General features: G+C 43.0%; 1 protein-coding gene across 1 annotated transcript in view; it reads left to right on the top strand.

Moving 5' to 3' along the window:
• Positions 1-2,350: 2,350 nt before the first annotated feature.
• The window catches only part of LOC130479489 (cytosolic phospholipase A2 epsilon-like), a 48,333-nt gene continuing 32,704 nt past the window's right edge, over positions 2,351-17,979 (top strand). Inside the window, exons 1-4 of the mRNA XM_056851888.1 lie at positions 2,351-2,410; positions 13,337-13,409; positions 14,096-14,232; positions 17,218-17,349. Of these exons, the coding sequence (XP_056707866.1) occupies positions 2,351-2,410; positions 13,337-13,409; positions 14,096-14,232; positions 17,218-17,349 (402 nt within the window). The remainder of the gene's footprint in view (positions 2,411-13,336; positions 13,410-14,095; positions 14,233-17,217; positions 17,350-17,979) is intronic.

Below are 17,979 nucleotides of genomic sequence, written 5' to 3'. Positions count from 1 at the left end.
GGAGGACTGGGTAATCCAATATGATTCCATTTAAGCACGGGAGGTTTTGCCTTGGATTTGCCGCTGTCGAGATGCACACAGGATTGGCTGATCCCATTCATCCCAATAGGGAAAAGGGGGGACCCCCTGACCCAATGTTTACAAAACATGGGGGGTCTCACAAGAAGGGTCTTTTGACGCTCCGCTGAAAATTTGGGGTCTCTACCCCCAAAAATGCACCCCCTGCAGCCACAGAAAGGAGTGAATGTGTGCTTTAAATGGAATAAAAATGCACATTAAGGGGAGGACCCCTTTTGGGCCCCATATCTTGGGACCCCCTGACCCAATGTTTACAAAACTTGGGGGGTCTCGCAAGAAGGGTCCTTTGATGCTCCGCTGAAAGTTTGGGGTCTCTACCCCAAACAATGTGCCCCCTGCAGCCACGGAAAGGAGCGAATGTGCACAAGCACCCCCCCACGGGGATTTCTCTCTCTCACACAGATACTCTCTTTCTTTTCCCAGGCTGCACAGCAGCTGGGCTCATGCACTCAATCGCTCAAACTGATTGGCCAGAAGAAGACCCAGCCTGGCCACCGATTGGCTCCAGGAGAATGCTGCTTACTAACTGACGGTTATGCTGCTGCGCCGAACCCCGAATTTGCCGAATTTATTCACCGAACACCCCGAATTCGCTGAATCCGGCTCCCCGTTTTTCCGCCTTTTTTGAGTTCGGTTCCATCCGAACTAAAAACCGCCGAACCAGGGGAAATTCGGCTGTTTTCGGTTCAGGACGAACCGAATTGACAGCCCTAGTGCTACTGATTTGGGGGGAAGCTGGTGATCTTTCTGGAAAATTTCGGGTTTATTGGACCCAATTTTTTTGGGGGGGGAAACCTGAAATAAGCTGAATACCCATATTGGTAAATAGGTATTTCAGCTTTATTTCTGGTTTTCCCGAAAAATTCAAATCCATTATAGTATATATGGAATTTTTTTGAGGAGCTCTGGGGGGTGTATTTCAAGGTAGAGCCATCAAATTCTCAGAGTAGCTGCAAGGTCTCTCCTTGCATGAATCTGAAAGTTTGGTAAAATTTGGGACAGGGGGTCCAGTTTTATGGCCCCCAAATTTTACAATGCTTCCCTATGGAGAATTGGGTTGATCCTTTCAGGGGCCCATAAAATTGGACCCCCTGTCCCAAACTTCACCAAACATTGAGGTTCATTTAAGGGGAGTACCTTGCAGTTACCCTGAAAATTTGATAACTCTACCTCAAAAAATGCCTCCCCAGAGCTCCTAAAAATGTCCCCATAGGGAAAAGCATGGGGAAAGCCAAAGCCGGAAAAAGCCAAAAACCTATTCGGCTTTTTCAGTGATCGGCTATCCGGCTTAGACTTGATTCCCAGTTTTAATATTTGACCGAAATTAAACCCAAATAAATCTGGAAAAGGCCTTTTCCAGGTTTATTTTCACTTCAGTAAACCTGATATGCACAGCCATAATCCTGACCCAAACATAGCAGTCTGCAAGCTAACCAGCACACTTTATTCCAGAACACTGGAGTGGATACGTAATGCCATCAATTTGGAAGGAAAAGTTGCATCTAATCTCATTATTCTCATCAGCCCTGCACCTTCAAAGATATTTCTTCATTCTTACACAAGCTCCAAATAACCATGAGAACAATTTTTTTTGTTTCCAAAATGAGAGGGGGTGTGGCTCTGAGTCACTTTGGAAACAGCTATGCATCCACCTCTGTTGGGTTAGTCAAACGTGTTTCAATATATTTAAAGAGTCACCAGAAGCCCTGGGTTTCTGTCCTTGGCTGCCATCAGGAATGTCAGCACTTTCTTGCACAGAAAACACAATGGCTGCATGTGGAAGTTCATCACATCTGGTAAGCAGTCATTGATATTCCAGTTTAAGTAAATAAAGCTGATCTAGTGTGCCTTTTAAAAGTTGTACAATTTTATTATATTTGTTGCTGTCTATCATTCTTTCAAAAAATGGTGGCTGGGACAAGTTATATCTCTACTGCAAAGTTTATGGTTTTATTGTAGTTTAACTGTTATGGCTTTCTTCAAATAATTCTGGGAACTGGAGTTTGGCAAGAAGGCTCAGAATTTTACTGGGGATTGCTTCCCTATTTCCAAGAAGACCACAGATCCCAAAATTTCTTCAGGTGACAGAGATATGCTTGTAAAACGAGTTGAAATTCATAGGGTACATATATCCTCAGACTTGAGGTACTCACATTGAAAACTAAAGTTGTCCTATGACAATGTGGATTGAAAGAAAATCTGAATTTCTGCCAAAGTATGCTGGCTGCCAATTGCAAGTTCTGGTTTTAAGATGAACTGTTATGGTCCGTAAATGGCATTCACCAACTTTGAGATCTTTGCTTTGGCTTCTACCACAGATACAGGCAAGACAGTAGGTGACTGAAAACAGAAATTTCTTTGGACTGGTACCTTTCACATCGAAATCCTTTCTAACAGAGTCTCATATGGTCAGCTGGATAGATTTAAAATAGAGATTAGGAAATGTGTTTCCGACTACTCAGTAAAACAGATCATGTAGACTAGCTTGCTGCTGAATGTTGTAAAGGTTTTACACTTTTGATTGTTTCAGTGTTTAATATTTTAACCATCACAACAACAGTAATTCTAAAATGTATAGCACAAAATAATGTGACAGTTAACTATTGTGCACATTTAATACTCTTCTTGCTCAAAAATATTGCTAAATGCTAATTTGAGTTTGGAAACTGTTTGCAGTCTTGAGTAACTGAATATGGCATTTAGCTGTGGGTCACATATCTTTTCAGCAACAATACATATTGTGATAAAACAGATTTTGAACAATAGTTCAAAATATCTTAGTTTAGAGTAGGCAGATTATCTGGAGAGTTTGTAAAATCTGGAAATCAGACCTGGATTTTGGATGGAAGTGACTTTGATCACCCTCACTGATTATCTTCCCTGAGACAGTGATCCCTATTGATTCTCCTGGATAGGGCTCTGCAAAAAAAAAAAAAAAAATTTGGTACATTTTGGGTTCTGGTCTATTGGCCCCAAATTTTCTCAGTAAACCTGAAATAAGACAAATACATATACCAGTAAATGGCTTTTTGGCTTTTTTCCTGAGTTTCCCCCCCCAAATTGGGTCCATTATAGTCTATTGAATTTATTTTCGAGGCTCTGAAAAGAGCATTTGGGGGGGGGGTAGAGCCATCAAATTGCAGCATAGCTGCAAGGGACTATCCTTAGATGAACATCAAAGTTTGGTGAAGTTTGGGACTCCAATGTTATGGGCTCGCAAAGGGGTCACCCCAATCTTCCAGGCATCTTGACAGCCATCGATCGGTTTTCAGATTCAGAAGGTCAGCATTGACAAGGACTGGCAGAAAGAGCAGATTGGCAGGCTGGCCAATCATTTGTATCTGCGTGCTTTGCATGATGTCCATGCAAATTAGCTTCCAAACTGAGGAAAACTGCTTAAATGCAAGAAAAATAAGGCACGGAAAACATTTCTTTTTGTGACATAACTTTTTGTGAACAGTCCTTTAATATAGTCATAAAAAATCAAAGTTCAAGAGATAGTCACAGTGCTGGGAAAAGAAGCCACTATTCAGGACAACCTTCAGTTTGAAAGCAGGTGTTTTTTTGTTTTTGTTTTTGGGGGGGGTATCGGGGCCATCCAAATTCTCGACCAAGACAGCTCTTCTGAAGGAGATTGCTGATCCGTGTGGGTGAGGGAGTCTTCTTCAGAAGCCCGATCAGCAGCTGTTGAAGCTGGTGCTTTTAGTTGGAGATACCCTCCAGACGGGACTGGGTGAGCCCCATCTTTTAAATGACTCTTCTGCTATGAAGACTAGTCTTCTGATGGGTGATGTACCTGGAAGGTTGGTCAGACCAAGTTGGCTCCAATAACACAACCCCTAAGTCAAAAGGGCCCCAACTATGGGGTCCTAACAAAACTGGTCAAAGATAGAAAAATGGGAGAAGGCACAGAGCCATGCATCTGAGCACAGGCAAATAGCTGAAACCTGAAAAAGATGAATATCTATTTGGAAATTGCCTATTCAGCTTTGGCAGAGTCTCAGGTTTTGTTATTTGGCCAAAAATAAATCAGAATATTGCCAAAACGGCTAATTTCAGGTTTATTTTCAATTCGGGTTTATCAATATGCACAGCCCTACTCCTGGATTTCAAGAGCCCCGTGGCGCAGAGTGGTAAGCTGCAGTACTGCAGTCCAAGCTTTGCTCACGACCTGAGTTTGATCCCGACAGAAGTTGGTTTCAGGTAGCCAGCTCAAGGTTGACTCAGCCTTCCATCCTTCCGAGGTCGGTCAAATGAGTACCCAGCTTGCTGGGGGTAAAGGGGAGATGACTGGGGAAGGCACTGGCAAACCACTCCGTAAACAAAGTCTGCCTAGGAAACGTCGGGATGTGACGTCACCCCATGGGTCAGGAATGACCCGGTGCTTGCACAGGTGATGTTTACCTTTATCTTTTTTACTCCTGGCTTTCAGTAGCTTTTGATACCATCAACCATGGTATCCTTCTGGAGAGGCTGACTGGATTGAGAATGGGGGCACCATATTTCACTGGCTCTGCCATCAATAAGCAGATGACACTCTGCTCCATTTCTCATAATCAGCTGAAATGAGTGGGTCTGTGGAAGTCCTGAACTGGTGTGTGGGTAAGGTAATAAGATGGATGAGGATCAAACTAAAGCTCAGTCCAAAAATATTGAAGTACTGTTGGTCGTATTGTATAAGTTATTACAGTCATGGACCATCAAATAAAAGATGTTACATAATATATAGTAAAACCACAAATATTCACAATAAAACACAAATTCAACTATTTAAAACCATAGACATTACTAAAATAATCAATACAGAAAAATTCATAGGGTTAATACAAAATAACAATCTATAAGATTCCAGCCAATATTCATCCCATGCTTCCATAGCTCTGTATTATTTTATTGCTAACCAGGCAAATCTAGCAACTCTATTGGTTAAAACCTCGCTTGTATCTGACAGTAATAATTTAAGGCATTGTTTCTTCAGAGCCCTAGGACATTCTACAGATAATGGTGTTAATAATCCTGTACGTACATGGTCATACATGGCCTGCCCAGCCTCATCTTGTTCAGTTGCCCTGCTTAGCCAGGCATGTCATACAGCTTACATGCAAATAGCATGTGTTCAGTAGTTTCAAGAGCCAGCATGGTGTAGTGGTTAAGAGCAGTGGTTTGGAGTGGTGGACTTTGATCTGGAGAAGCGGGTTTGATTCCCTACTCCTTCACATGAGTGGCAGAGGCTAATCTGATGAACTGGATTTGTTTCCCCACTCCTACAGATGAAGCCAGCTAGGTGACCTTGGGCTAGTCACACTCTCTCGGCCTCACCTACCTCACAGGGTGTCTGTTGTGGGGAGGGGAAGGGAAGGCGATTGTAAGCCGGTTTGATTCTTCCTTAAGTAGTGGAGAAAGTCAGCATATAAAAACCAACTCTTCTTCTTTACAGATACATTTACATGCTTCCATCGGAAGTCTATTATATTTCCCATCTAAATATGTAGAGGGCAAAGTACTGTTGGTCAATGACAAAGTCACTTCAGGACTGAGGAGTCAGCCTGTCTTAGAAGGGGTTATGTTCCCCCTGAAGAAGCAGGTTCATAGATTGGGGCCCTGCTGGATCTTGTCCAGGGCGCATTACACACTTAAGCCATGAGGAAGAATCCAAGTGGGCTAATTATCTGAGGTTGCTCCCCCGCCCCACTGGGGTTACCCAGACCTGACAATCACAGCCCCAAAAAAGGGGTGGATGCTGGGGAAAGAGGGCTTACAATGGTGAATGATGTGCCCTCCAGGCCTGCACTCACTACAGTGAAGGATAGGATGTGCCCACCCTGCCCGGCCTCACCATGGCAAGGGACAAGGCCATTGGGCCTTTTGAGGGGTGGGGCTTGGCCTGTTTCATGGACAGTTTCTCCCCCTCAATCTGCCCAGATCCTCTCCTACAGCTGGATGCTCAGGTTTTCCCTGTACACTTAACACCTCTTAAGCGGATAACCAGCTACTGCCCTTCCTCAATAAGCACAAATGGCCACAGTGATCCCCGCTCTGATCACCCCTAGGTTAGGTTATTGTAATGTGTTTTCCATGCTGCTGCCTTTGCAGAAACTTCAATTGGTTCAAAATGCAGCAGGCAGGTTATTGTTGGTGGATGGATACAGGGATTGTATCACTCATGAAAAGATCTGCACTGGCTGCTCATCTGTTTCTGGGCAGAATTCAAAATGCTGGTTCTTACCTTTAAGATAATTAAGCGTGGGGTCTGGTAACTCAAAGGACCACCTCAACTTCCACAGTCCAGCCCACCAGTTAAGATCCTCCTCCTAAACCCCACTCTCTGTGTGTCCCCCCCCCTCGCAGACATGAGGTGAGTGGTGATTGGAGAAAGGGCTTTTTCAGTGCTGGCATTTCATCTTTAGAATGCTCCCTTGAGGCTAACCTGGATATCTTTTAGGCACCAGAACAAAAAAATTTTTTTACACCGGCTTTTAACTAAAGGGTTCTATCTCTTTAAATTGTTTTATGGTCTACTTCTGACCTGGAAACTATTTTATCAATATCATTTTAGGCTGCTAAGGGTTGGTTTTACCGATTTTTTTTGCCCTGGCTTGTTTTCAGTGGCCCGTATTTTTTTAAAATGACTCATTTGGTTTTTAATACCTATGTTTTAATTGTTTTGTTTATTGTTCTGTGGTGGTGGAAAGTGCCATCAAGTCACAGTTGATCTATGGCAACCCTGTAGGGTTTTCATGGGAAGTGATGTTTGGAGGTAGCCATTGGCCATTGGCCATTGCCTACCTCCACGTGGGTTGAGAGAGTTCTGAGGGAACTGTGACTGGCTCAAGCTCACCCAGCAGGCTTCATGTGGAGGAGTGGGGAATCAAACCTGGTTCTCCAGATTAGAGTATGCCACTCTTAACCACTATACCATACTGGCACTGTTCAAACCTTGTACAGATTTTCCCAGTCACAATTCAGGGAGAGGAATTTACACATAATCCTTAGCTATACAGAGTTCTTTGCATTCGTGTATTTATTTATTTATTATTTACATTTATATCCCACCCTCATTCTCGGCAAGCCGGGCTCAGGGCGGCTCACAACACAATATAAAAACATCAATTTTATATCTATATTAAAAACATCTATATTAAAACATAACTTAAAAATTCATACAGCATATCATAAAAACAAGATGGCATAATTCCATAATTTTATAATTTTAGCTGCTGGACAGGACTGCTGGACAGTCCTGAGCAGCCAGTGAACTCCACAACCAGTTGGGGGAGGATGTGGAGGCCAGCAATTTGTACCAATGGAAAGGCTTGTGGTTGCCCTCAGGAGTAGGCCTGGTGGGGTGGAACAGTTCTGTTTTGCAGGCCCTGTAGAACAAATTTAGGTCCCGCAGAGACCCTGATGTTATTTGGTAAACTTCCACCAAGACGGGGCCCTGGCCCTTGTTGAGGATAGCCACACACTCCGCAGGTCAGGGACCACCAGCAAGTTGTTGTTCCCTGAGCACAAGCCCTTGGGGAGATGTGCCAGGAGAGGCGGTCCCATAGGTACGATGGTCCCAGACCGTATAAGATTTTTAAGGGCAAAACCAGCACCTTGAACCTGATCCGATGCTCCAGCTGGAGCCAGTGCAGCTGTTTCAGCACTGGAGTTATGTACTCTTGCAGTGAGGCCCCAGAAAGGAGCCTCGCTGCGACATTTTGCACCAGTTGGAGCCTCCTGATCAGTTCCAAGGGCAGCCCTGGGTAGAGCGAGTTACAGTAGTCTAGCCTAGAGGTGACCGTTGAATGGATCACTATGGCTAGATCAGGGCGGGAGAGGTAAGGCACTAGCTGCCGGGCCCAGCAGAGATGGAAAAAGGTGGCCTTAACCACGGCTGCAACCTGGGCCTCCATAGATAAGGAGGCATCCAGGATCACACCCAGGCTCCTGACAGTGGAGGAAGGTGTTAAACTCATGCCGTCAAGAGCCGGGAGCCGGCACCCCATTCCCAAGCTGCCCCTGCCAAGCCACAGGACCTCCATCTTCGATGGATTCAATTTCAGCCAGCTTTTCCTCAACCACCCAGTCACGTAAAGGATTATAAGTAGGGATGATTTTGTATTTCTCATCCATGCTGTTTCTACCCCAAAGTCCCCATTCTGATTTTCCATCTCCCTTGTGTAAATCAAATCAACTGTTTTCATGCTGTTTCCTCCCCCTCCCCGCCATGTGTGTGTGTTCAGTGCCATCAAGTTGCTTCCAACTCATGGCGACCCTATGAATCAATGTCCTCCAAAATATCCTATCTTTTTTATTATATTAATATTTTATTGTCTTTAAACAGATCTGTTTAAAGAGCCCCCCACGCGCCTTCATGGAATCCCCGTGAAGGCACGTGGGGGCCCCTTTAAACAGATCTGTGCCTTCTGGCCGGGAGGCGCAGATCTGTTCCCCCCCCGGCGTGCCTTCAGGGGGCTTCTCTGAAGGCGCGCGGGGGGCCCTTTAAGCATCTGCACCTTCCAGCTGGAAGGCGCAGATCTGTTTAAAGAGCCCCCCCCACGCCTTCATGGAAGCCCCGTGAAGGCCCGCGGGGGGGGGGAATTTTCCCCCAAACTCCGGATCTTGCCCAAATTTCGGGAATCCGAAGCAGGGGAGTTCGGACTTTGGCATGGCCCGAATTTAAAAGGGCCAAATTTTGCCGAAGCCGAACTTCCCAGATTTTTTTCAACAGCCCTACAGCGTATCTCAAATTGTTAATGTTCCTCCCTCCAATTTTCACTCCACCTTCATCTAAATCTAATCCAGCTTTCCTAATTATATGTTCTGCTTATAGATTGAAGAGATAGACAAGGATGTATTTTATCTCCCTAACACCTTTGCCAATTGGAAATCATTCTGTTTCTCCATATTCCGTTCTAACTGTGTCTTCTTGTCCAGAATACAAGTTGCACATCAAAATGATCAGATGTAGTGGCACACCCATTTCCTTTAAAACCAGTCATAGCTTTTCGTGATCTACACAGTCAAAAGCTTTGCTGTAATCTATGAAACACTAGCTGATTTTCTTCTGAAATTCTTTCATATGCTCCAGTGTGTGTGTAAAGTGCCGTCAAGTCGCAGCCGACTTATGGCAACCCCTTATGGGGTTTTCATGGCAAGAGACGAACAGAGGTGGTTTGCCAATGCCTTCCTCTGCACAGCAGCCCTGGTATTCCTTGGTGGTCTCCCATCCAAATACTAACCAGGGCTGACCCTGCTTAGCTTCTGAGATCTGACAAGATCAGGCTAGCCTGGGCCATCCAGGTCAGGGTATATGCTCCAGTATCCAACGTATATTTGCAATATGATCTCTAGTGTCTCTTCCTTTTCTAAATCCAGCTTGAACATCAGGCATTTCTCATTCCATATATGGTAACTGCCTTTGCTGTAAGATTTTGAGCATCACTTTACTTGTGTGAGAAATTAATGCAATGGTCCGATAGTTGCTGCAATCTTTGACGTCTCCTTTCTTGGGAATTGGAATGTAAATTGATTGTTTCCAGTCTGTGGGCCATTGTTTTGTTTTCCATATCTGTTGGCATATTCTTGTCAAGATTTTGATGGACTCCGTTTCTGTGGCTTGGAATAGCTCTATTGATATCCCATCTGCTCCTGGTGATTTGATTCTCCCCATTGCTCTCTGTGCAGCTCTCACTTCACTTTCTAAAACTGTAGGTTCTTCTTCAAAAGCTTCTTCTTGGACAGAATCTGTCATCCTTTCATATCTGTCATCCTTTTCTGTCATCCTTTTCCCCCCATAGTGTGCACATTTTCAATGTTATTTGTTAATGAGCAAATCAACATTTTTATGTGTTTTTATGTGTGTTATAGATAGGCATACTGTACATATAAATGGCATAATACATAGCATTACTATGTCAGTTGCATGCAAAAACAGAACTACATACACACATAACACAAATAAATCTATAAAACCAAGAGCAAAAAGCAGAGAACTGAACTAGCTGATAAAAAATATAAAGAAATATTAGCAAAATTAAATTTAGACAGTATTTTTTCATCTGTAACTTATCTGATGGAAGGATCATTGGAGTGCATTTCTATAGCCTAGACTTTCAGGAGTACGATCAACTTGCAGTTATATGCACCATCAGGTCACTCTCCTTGGAAAGTGCTCTGTTGCTGAATGTGGCATGGGAGCACTGCTCAAGGGGAGGGCAATTCTTCCTGCCTGTGCTGTTTTCCAGAATAGCAATGGCTGCAGGTGCCCTGACCCGAATTGCCCAGGCTCACCCAATCTTGTCAGATCTTGGAAGCTAAGTAGGACCAGCCCTGGTTAGTACTTGGATGGGAGATCACCAATGAAGTCCAGGGTCATTTTGCAGAGGCAGGCAATTGCAAACCACCTGTGAACATTGTCTTGAAAATCCTACAGGGTTGCTGTAAATTGCCTGCGACTTGATGGCACTTTCTACCACCAACAGCGCAGGTGGCCTGTTTGCCCGTCCCGGGCTCCCTTGTCCTGGGATCATGTGATTTAGGGAACACAGAGCACGACAAAGGCACAAACAACCCCTCCACAGCCATTGCTACTCTGGAAATGGTATGGGAGGTACAGCAAAAGCCCCTTCCTCTTGCACAGCACTCTCAAGCCACACTGAGCAACAGAACCCTTTCTAAGGTGAGACGCTGAAGTATGCGTGACAGTGAGTTACACAGGACCAGCCCAAAAGTCTTGAGAAAAAACTGTTCTGACTCTTTAATAGATGTTTCATGGGATGTTATTTAGCAGGTGATGGTTGTTTACATTCATGGCATGAAAAGCTATAGCTGCCCATTTCTACACATCAAGAGTCTATTAAAAGAACAGGATGCTTTCCTCCAGGCCAGTTGACACCTGTTGAGAGAACTGAAAGATATTTGAAAGTGGAAATGGTATTCCAGGTACAAACAAACATTCCACTTCTGGTTCTAACAAACAGGTTTGGAAGTTTTTTGTATTGCTTAAAAAACCTGCAATAGTAGAGACACTAATAGGACAACAGCACTGTATGTGCACCCCAGAGGAAGCAGTTTCTCTCAACCCGCTTAAACTTTTCTGAAAACTATAATCCATATCTTACCTGAAATACTCACCTGAAGATAAAAAATGCTTGACAAATTTCTAAATAGGCTAGAACAAATGGTTGTAATCTTGCCACCACCCAAATGTCCATTTAAACATCCTGTTCTTGTTGCACTCTGAAAGTGGTGATGCAAATTGATTGGGAAAGAGAGGTCTAACTGGATGAATGAGCAGCATGTCATATCAGAGAATAATACCAATAAGTAGCTGAGAGAGATCTTTGAAATGAAACCATGTGAGGGGTTTTCTTGGGTGCTTCTGACGCAGGAAAAACCAGAAAAGCCACCTACTAGGTCTCTGTTGTCTGGGGTGTCCGGTCTCTTTTTGCTTTCTGGGCCATGGTATCCTTTCAGAGCTGATGGACTCCACATATAAAAAGAAAAGAGGGCTGGTTTGTAGTATTTTTAAACTATGGTGGGTAGGATGTGAGCGTCTAGTTCTGTGTTTCCAGTTCACCCTTCAGGTCTGTTCTTTGGTGAACACAAAAATAATTTTACCAGTTAGGGAGCCAAAATATCAGATTGTTTGATAAAACTCATTATTAAACCAATCTGGGCCTCGTGCTTTATTAGCTTTGAGATTTTGTATAATTTGCAATACTTGTAAAGTAGAGATGGGTTTATTAAAAAAAAAACTCTCAGTGTTCCACTTAAAGTCTAGGAATCTCTACTCCTTTTACAAAATTCCTTTATCAGAACCTTCTGGAGTATATAACTTTATGTAATTGCTCTGAAACGCTTCCAGAATGCCTGCAACAGTCTTGGTAACTTCTCCCTGATCTGTTTTTTATTTTTATTATTCCATTTCTTTTTCTTTCTTTTCAGCTAAAAGTCTTATTCAACGCCCCCGCCCCCAGCCAAATTTAGCATCTGAGATTATTCGAACAACAATATTTGTTTCCTTATACCAGATCAACAATTTAAATGGAAATATCCATCTATATTCAATTTTATCCGTTGCCACTCATCTTGTAAGACACCAAAAATCACTTATTTTTTATTAGTAACTGGAGAAATGTCTTCAAAGACTAACACATCTTGACCATCTATTTTTTACTCTGGATTGGCTCTAAAAAATTCTAAAATTTTATTTCTAATACCATCCACCTGAAGGCAGATGAAGGCAGGGATGTCTTCAGACCTGTGTGTCTTTTTGGAGGGACTTCTGGGAAAGACTAATTTACCGTATTACCAGGAGCAGCCAGGGGCAGTTTGAGTTACTGGAGCATATTATAGCTCCCACACCCATCTAGAGAGCATCCAGGCTGGCATTGTCTTTTTATCTCAAATTACAGCCACAGCTTCCATCTGAGAGATGGAGGAAGATGGGGTGTCATCAGGCCTGCTTACTTTTTCTGAGGGACTGATTTATTGCCAGGAGCAGCCAAGAGAGAGATTGAGATCTGAGAGATTTGTTCAATCGTTTATATCGAAATAGTTTTCAGTGGTCTATAGATAGTTATATTTAAAATAAATCTCACCCTTAGATTGTTGTAGTTAATTGGTTGATGGGTTTATTGATTGCTGTTTTCTAATTAGTAGTTTCAACATAGCTGTTACAGTTGTTACCAGTTGACAATAAATTAAAGAATAAAACAAAATTCAAATGTATTAGTGGATAGGATATTGATAATATTAACCATGCAATCCTGAAGGGGGTGCAAAGTACCATAGATACTTGATAAATCAATTAAAGGTTTTTTAAAAAGACATTTCACAAAGGGTGGGGGAAATGGAAAACTCAGATTATAAATTCCCAGAGCTGGAAAATAAAATTAAAAAGATAATAAATTTATTAGTACATCTAATAAAGTTGAAGAACTTACTAAACAAAACAAAGAGGTTAACGAAAAAAATAGAAAGTTTAGAAAGCCTTTTAGGTTACTAGAAACAAATTTTGGGGTGATAGAAGAAAAATAATAAAAAATAATGGGAAAAGTAGAAGAAATTGAGAGCCAGATGAAAAGATCAAATGTGAGATTACTTGGGTTTAAGGAAGAAGTAGAAGTAACTAATTTCTATAAAAAATACTTAACTGACCTTTTTATAAATTGCCTAGGATCTGATTTTGAGGCTGAAGTTAAAATTGATACCACCTTTAGGACAACTTACACTTTTTAACATTGTTTTGCATTACATTATTCTGCAGGTGGAGACATCACCTTGTTACTTGCTCACAGTAGAAGTGATAAGGGCAAAGAATCTCCGACGAGCAGATATCTGTGAGTATCTTTACTATTTTCACCTACAAGCTGGGAGCTTGCAAGGAAATGCATGGGAACGGATAGACAACCATTTGGAATTTTTCCCCCTCCAGAGCCTGAGAACACTGATTTCCTCTTCCTATCCCCTTTTTCTCTTTAATTGATATTAAGTTGTTGTCAACATTCTGTCCCTTCTAGTTCTAGTTCATATTGGGGACATGCAGAAAGAAAGCAGATCTTTCTACAAACTTGGGGGAAACCCCAGGTGTGCACAAAAATACAAAAAGTTAAAAAATGGAGGAGATTTAAATACTCCCAAACCAGAAAAGCATGGTCTGTGCTTGCACCATTGGCCAGCCTTTATCCATCCTGTTCACAGGAGAGGCTATAGGGTTGATGAATGGAGGAGGAGGAGCTAGAACCCCTACCTACTCCCACTACATGAACCACAGCTGCGGCAGTGGTGCAGGCAGGCAAAAGTGGAGCATAGAGGCCGTGGTGATGTGGGTGAGGCAGGAGTGGAAGTCACTCCCACTGCCAACCCTGCTGTATTGATGCAGGTGGCAAGTCTCCCCCCAAACGTTGTGCAGTTCCCCTTCTTGAATATACATATTAAGAAAAGAGATGCAATACCTGTTGTCCAGTTGCAAGCTATATTGTGCCTGCTATTACATTGTCATCTGTGGGTTTTTTCCCCCCAACAGTTAGCCACACTGATTGCTACTTAATGCTGTGGCTTCCAACTGCTTCTTCCATACATTTCCGAACAAAGGCTGTTGAAAATTCCAAAGACCCAGTCTGGAATGAAACTTTCCATTTCATGGTTCAAAGCAAAGTGAAAGTAAGAAACCAATTATTCCTAAATCCCGATCATTCCTCTGTAATCTATGATAAAACTGTTTTTTTTTTCAGAAATTTGAGGTAGGGGAGTGTCTGACCTTGAAAATAACGGTAATTTATTTTGACTGAACACATTTCATTTTCACTCTTAAAATCCTCCTGAAATACTTTTAATATACTGCACAATTTCCTCCCACAAGCTCAGATGTATATATTGAAAGGGTAGAAAAAATGTACCTATTTTTAAACTACTCTGTGAGCACAAGTATTCTAGTTAAATTGTGGAACTCCCTGCCCCAGGATGTAGTGATGGCTGAGAACTTGGAAGGCTTGAAGAGGGGAGTGGACACATTTTTGGAGGAGAGAGCTATCCATGGCTACTAGTCAAAATGGATACTAGTCATAATGCATACCTATTCTCTCTAGTATCATAGGAGCATGCCTATTATCTTAGGTACTGTGGAACACAGGCAGGATGGTGCTGCTGCAGTCGTCTTGTTAGTGGCTTCCTAGAGGCACCTGGTTGGCCACTGTGTGAACAGACTGCTGGACTTGTGTTCTAGTGTGACAGTTTTTGCATGTGCTCATCCTCTAGCTGGTCTGACAAGAAATAATCACACCTAGGCCAGAATTGACAAGTGACTAGCCATGGCTATCATACTTGAACATGAACACATTAAGCTACCTTATACTGAGTCAGACCAGTGGCCTATCAAAGTCAGTATTACCTCTTACTGGGAGTTTGAGTGGTATAAGGCCCCTCGCGAGGCAGCACTTCCGGGTGTAAACCGGAAGTGACGAGCATTGGTGTGTCAGCACATGTGATCTTCTCAACTCTGCCCCAAAAGGATCCCGCCAGAGGAGAGGGGGGATCTGGCAGCCCTAGCCACAGTGCATGCTCACAGGACTGAGAAGTAAAATCCCCATACTCTTATGAAGTCACAACAAAACATACAAGCACGACACAGGCTACTGTGGCTGTAATTATCCCTTGTACCTGCAGTAATCTCGAGCCTCTTCCCAAATAATTTGATCCTGACTAACAACTAGTGTTGCCATCCTCCAGGTAATAGCTGGAGATCTCCTGCTATTACAATTAATCGCCAGCTGATAGAAATCAGTTAACCTGGAGAAAATGGCTGCTTTGGCAATTGGACTCTATGGCACTAAAGTCCCTCCGCTCCCCAAACCCCACCCTCTTCAGGCTCCATCCCAAAAACCTCCTGCCGGTGGACCCTGGCAACCCTACTAACAACCCAGATTTTCAAATGAATAAGCAACAGGCCAGTTCCAGAAATTTGCTCTATATCTCAGTGACCAGATGGGAAGATCCCTGCCTTTCCCCAATCATGACAAGTACCCAGACTATCTAAAAGGGCAAGAGTCCAGTAGCACCTTAAAGACTAACAAAAATATTTTCTGGTAGGGTATGAGCTTTCGTGAGCCACAGCTCACTTCTTCAGATACAGCTAGAATGTGAATCCATCGGTCTTTAAGTAGAGGAACAGTATGTAAATGTGAATAGCAGGCTTGATGGGATTAGGTGTGATATGCAGAAGAGTCTGTGATGTCCAGGGGAGAGATGGGTGTGGAGAAATCAGCATTGGTAATGGGCCATGAATGCAAGGTCTTTATTCAGCCCAGGTAAATGCATTGACTTTAGTTTGAATATCAACTGTAATTCAGCAGTTTCTCTTTCCAATCTCCTATCTAAGTTACCTATCTAACTTCCAAATTTCCCCAAGGGAACATTTTGATACTCTCAAGGCACAAGGGGAAAACTCCCCTCCACAATACAATACAATAGAATCATAGAGTTGGAAGGGACCACCAGGGTCATCTAGTCCAAACCCCTGCACAATGCAGGAAACTCACAACTACCTCCCCTCCCCACACCCCCAGTGACCAGAAGATGGCCAAGATGCCTTCCCTCTCATCATCTGCCTAAGGTCACAGAATCAGCATTGCTGATAGATGGCCATCTAACCTCCTCTTAAAAACCTCCAGGGAAAAAGAGCTCACCACCTCCTGAGGAAGGCTGTTCCACTGAGGATACAAAGGATTTCCTTTCAGTCTGGTTCATCCTCAAAAGATTGGATTTTTATTACTCCTGCTTTCTACTGCCAACAACCCTTCTCCTCTGCATTCTCAGCAAAAGGGTATAAAGGGTTACCCCTCAACCCCAAGTTTTGTAGCTTGTTTGGAACACATCCTGTTACCCCAGCCTCTTGGTTGACTTGTCACTTTTATGTTCTATTTCTATTTAAGAAGCTTATTTCCCCTTGTTCTTTCAAGTGTTGGTTTGAATCTGGACATTGGAACACACAGGTTAGATGCCAAGTATTGAAGTATCCAAAATACATTGGTTTACTCTGTGCTAGCAAGGGGACGCCTTTGCACTTTTCAGCCTTGACATATGTAGACTGATTTTGGGTAACAATATGTTGAGGTAATTAGGTGCCCAGTTTTTTAAGAGTATGGAGAGGAAGGGATAAAGACATGTTGGACAGGGTCTGATGCTTTTTATTACAGCTTTCTAAATTAAAGAGACTTGTTTTAAGCCTTCTTGCACTCGAGTATTTCACACCATTTTTATAACATGGGGTATCCAGAACAAGAGCCCCGTGGCACAGAGTGGTAAGCTGCAGTACTGCAGTTAAAAGCTCTGCTCATGACCTGAGTTCGATCCTGATGGAAGTGGGGTTCAGGTAGCCTGCTCAAGGTTGTCTCAGCCTTCCATCCTTCCCAGGTCGGTAAAATGAGTACCCAGCTTGCTGGGTGTAAAGGGAAGATGACGGGGGAAGGCAGCGGCAAACCACCCTGTAAACAAAGTCTGCCTAGTAAACATCAGGATGTGACATCACCCCATGGGTCAGGAATGACCCAGTGCTTGCACAAGGGGGCTACCTTTACATATCCAGAACTGTACATGGCCCTTATGGTAGGAAAAGATCATTTATCTATGTCTTTCCTTTTCATCTGTCAGAACGTGTTGGAGCTCAGTGTCCATGATGAGGATAACATTTCCAGAGATGACCACCTTTTCACTGTGCGCTTTGATATAGCTGGACTCCCACTAAATGAAAAAGTTCTCATGCAGTTCAAGTGCAATCCAAAAGTGAGTATTAACATAATACTCTTTGCCTGAAGTATCCACATCTCACAGTCCAACAGTTTGATGTGCAATTCATCAAAAGAAGTATGGCTGCCACATTTGTGTTACAGGTGTTACAATTTAATTGGCTCATAAGCATCTATCCTGATCCTGATGCAAAACTATGTATACTGAATCAGAATTCCCAACCAGATGGGACATCATGTATGCAACTACAGACCACACATTGGTTCCATCTCTGATCCAGCAACTGGGTTTGAACTCATAGGGTTCATCTCCACATTACAAAGTCCTTGTGTTTGATGGGAAACGACACAAGAACTTTGTATCATGATTTTTGCAGTGGAGCCAACAGCGGTGCTATGGGATGGTTTGAGGCCATGAAAGCAGGGCGGGGGGAGCTAACAAGCATCTCCCTGTGAGCTGAGATGGCAACAACAAAGAGCCACTGTGCATATGGGAGGCACATTGCATGTGTGATCCAAAGTCCTTGTTTTATTCCTCAACAAACACAAGGACTTTGTAATGTGTAAATGGAGCCATAGATACATTTTTATAAAGCTAAAAATCCTAGCTATTGACTATTCAGGAAAGGAAGGAGGGGCTGGGTTCAACTCCAACACTTTTTCCCTT

The sequence above is a fragment of the Euleptes europaea genome, chromosome 6 (genome assembly GCF_029931775.1).
Source record: "Euleptes europaea isolate rEulEur1 chromosome 6, rEulEur1.hap1, whole genome shotgun sequence".
In the NCBI taxonomy this organism is placed as follows: Eukaryota; Metazoa; Chordata; class Lepidosauria; order Squamata; family Sphaerodactylidae; genus Euleptes; species Euleptes europaea.
This window is presented reverse-complemented; position numbering and strand designations above follow the sequence as displayed.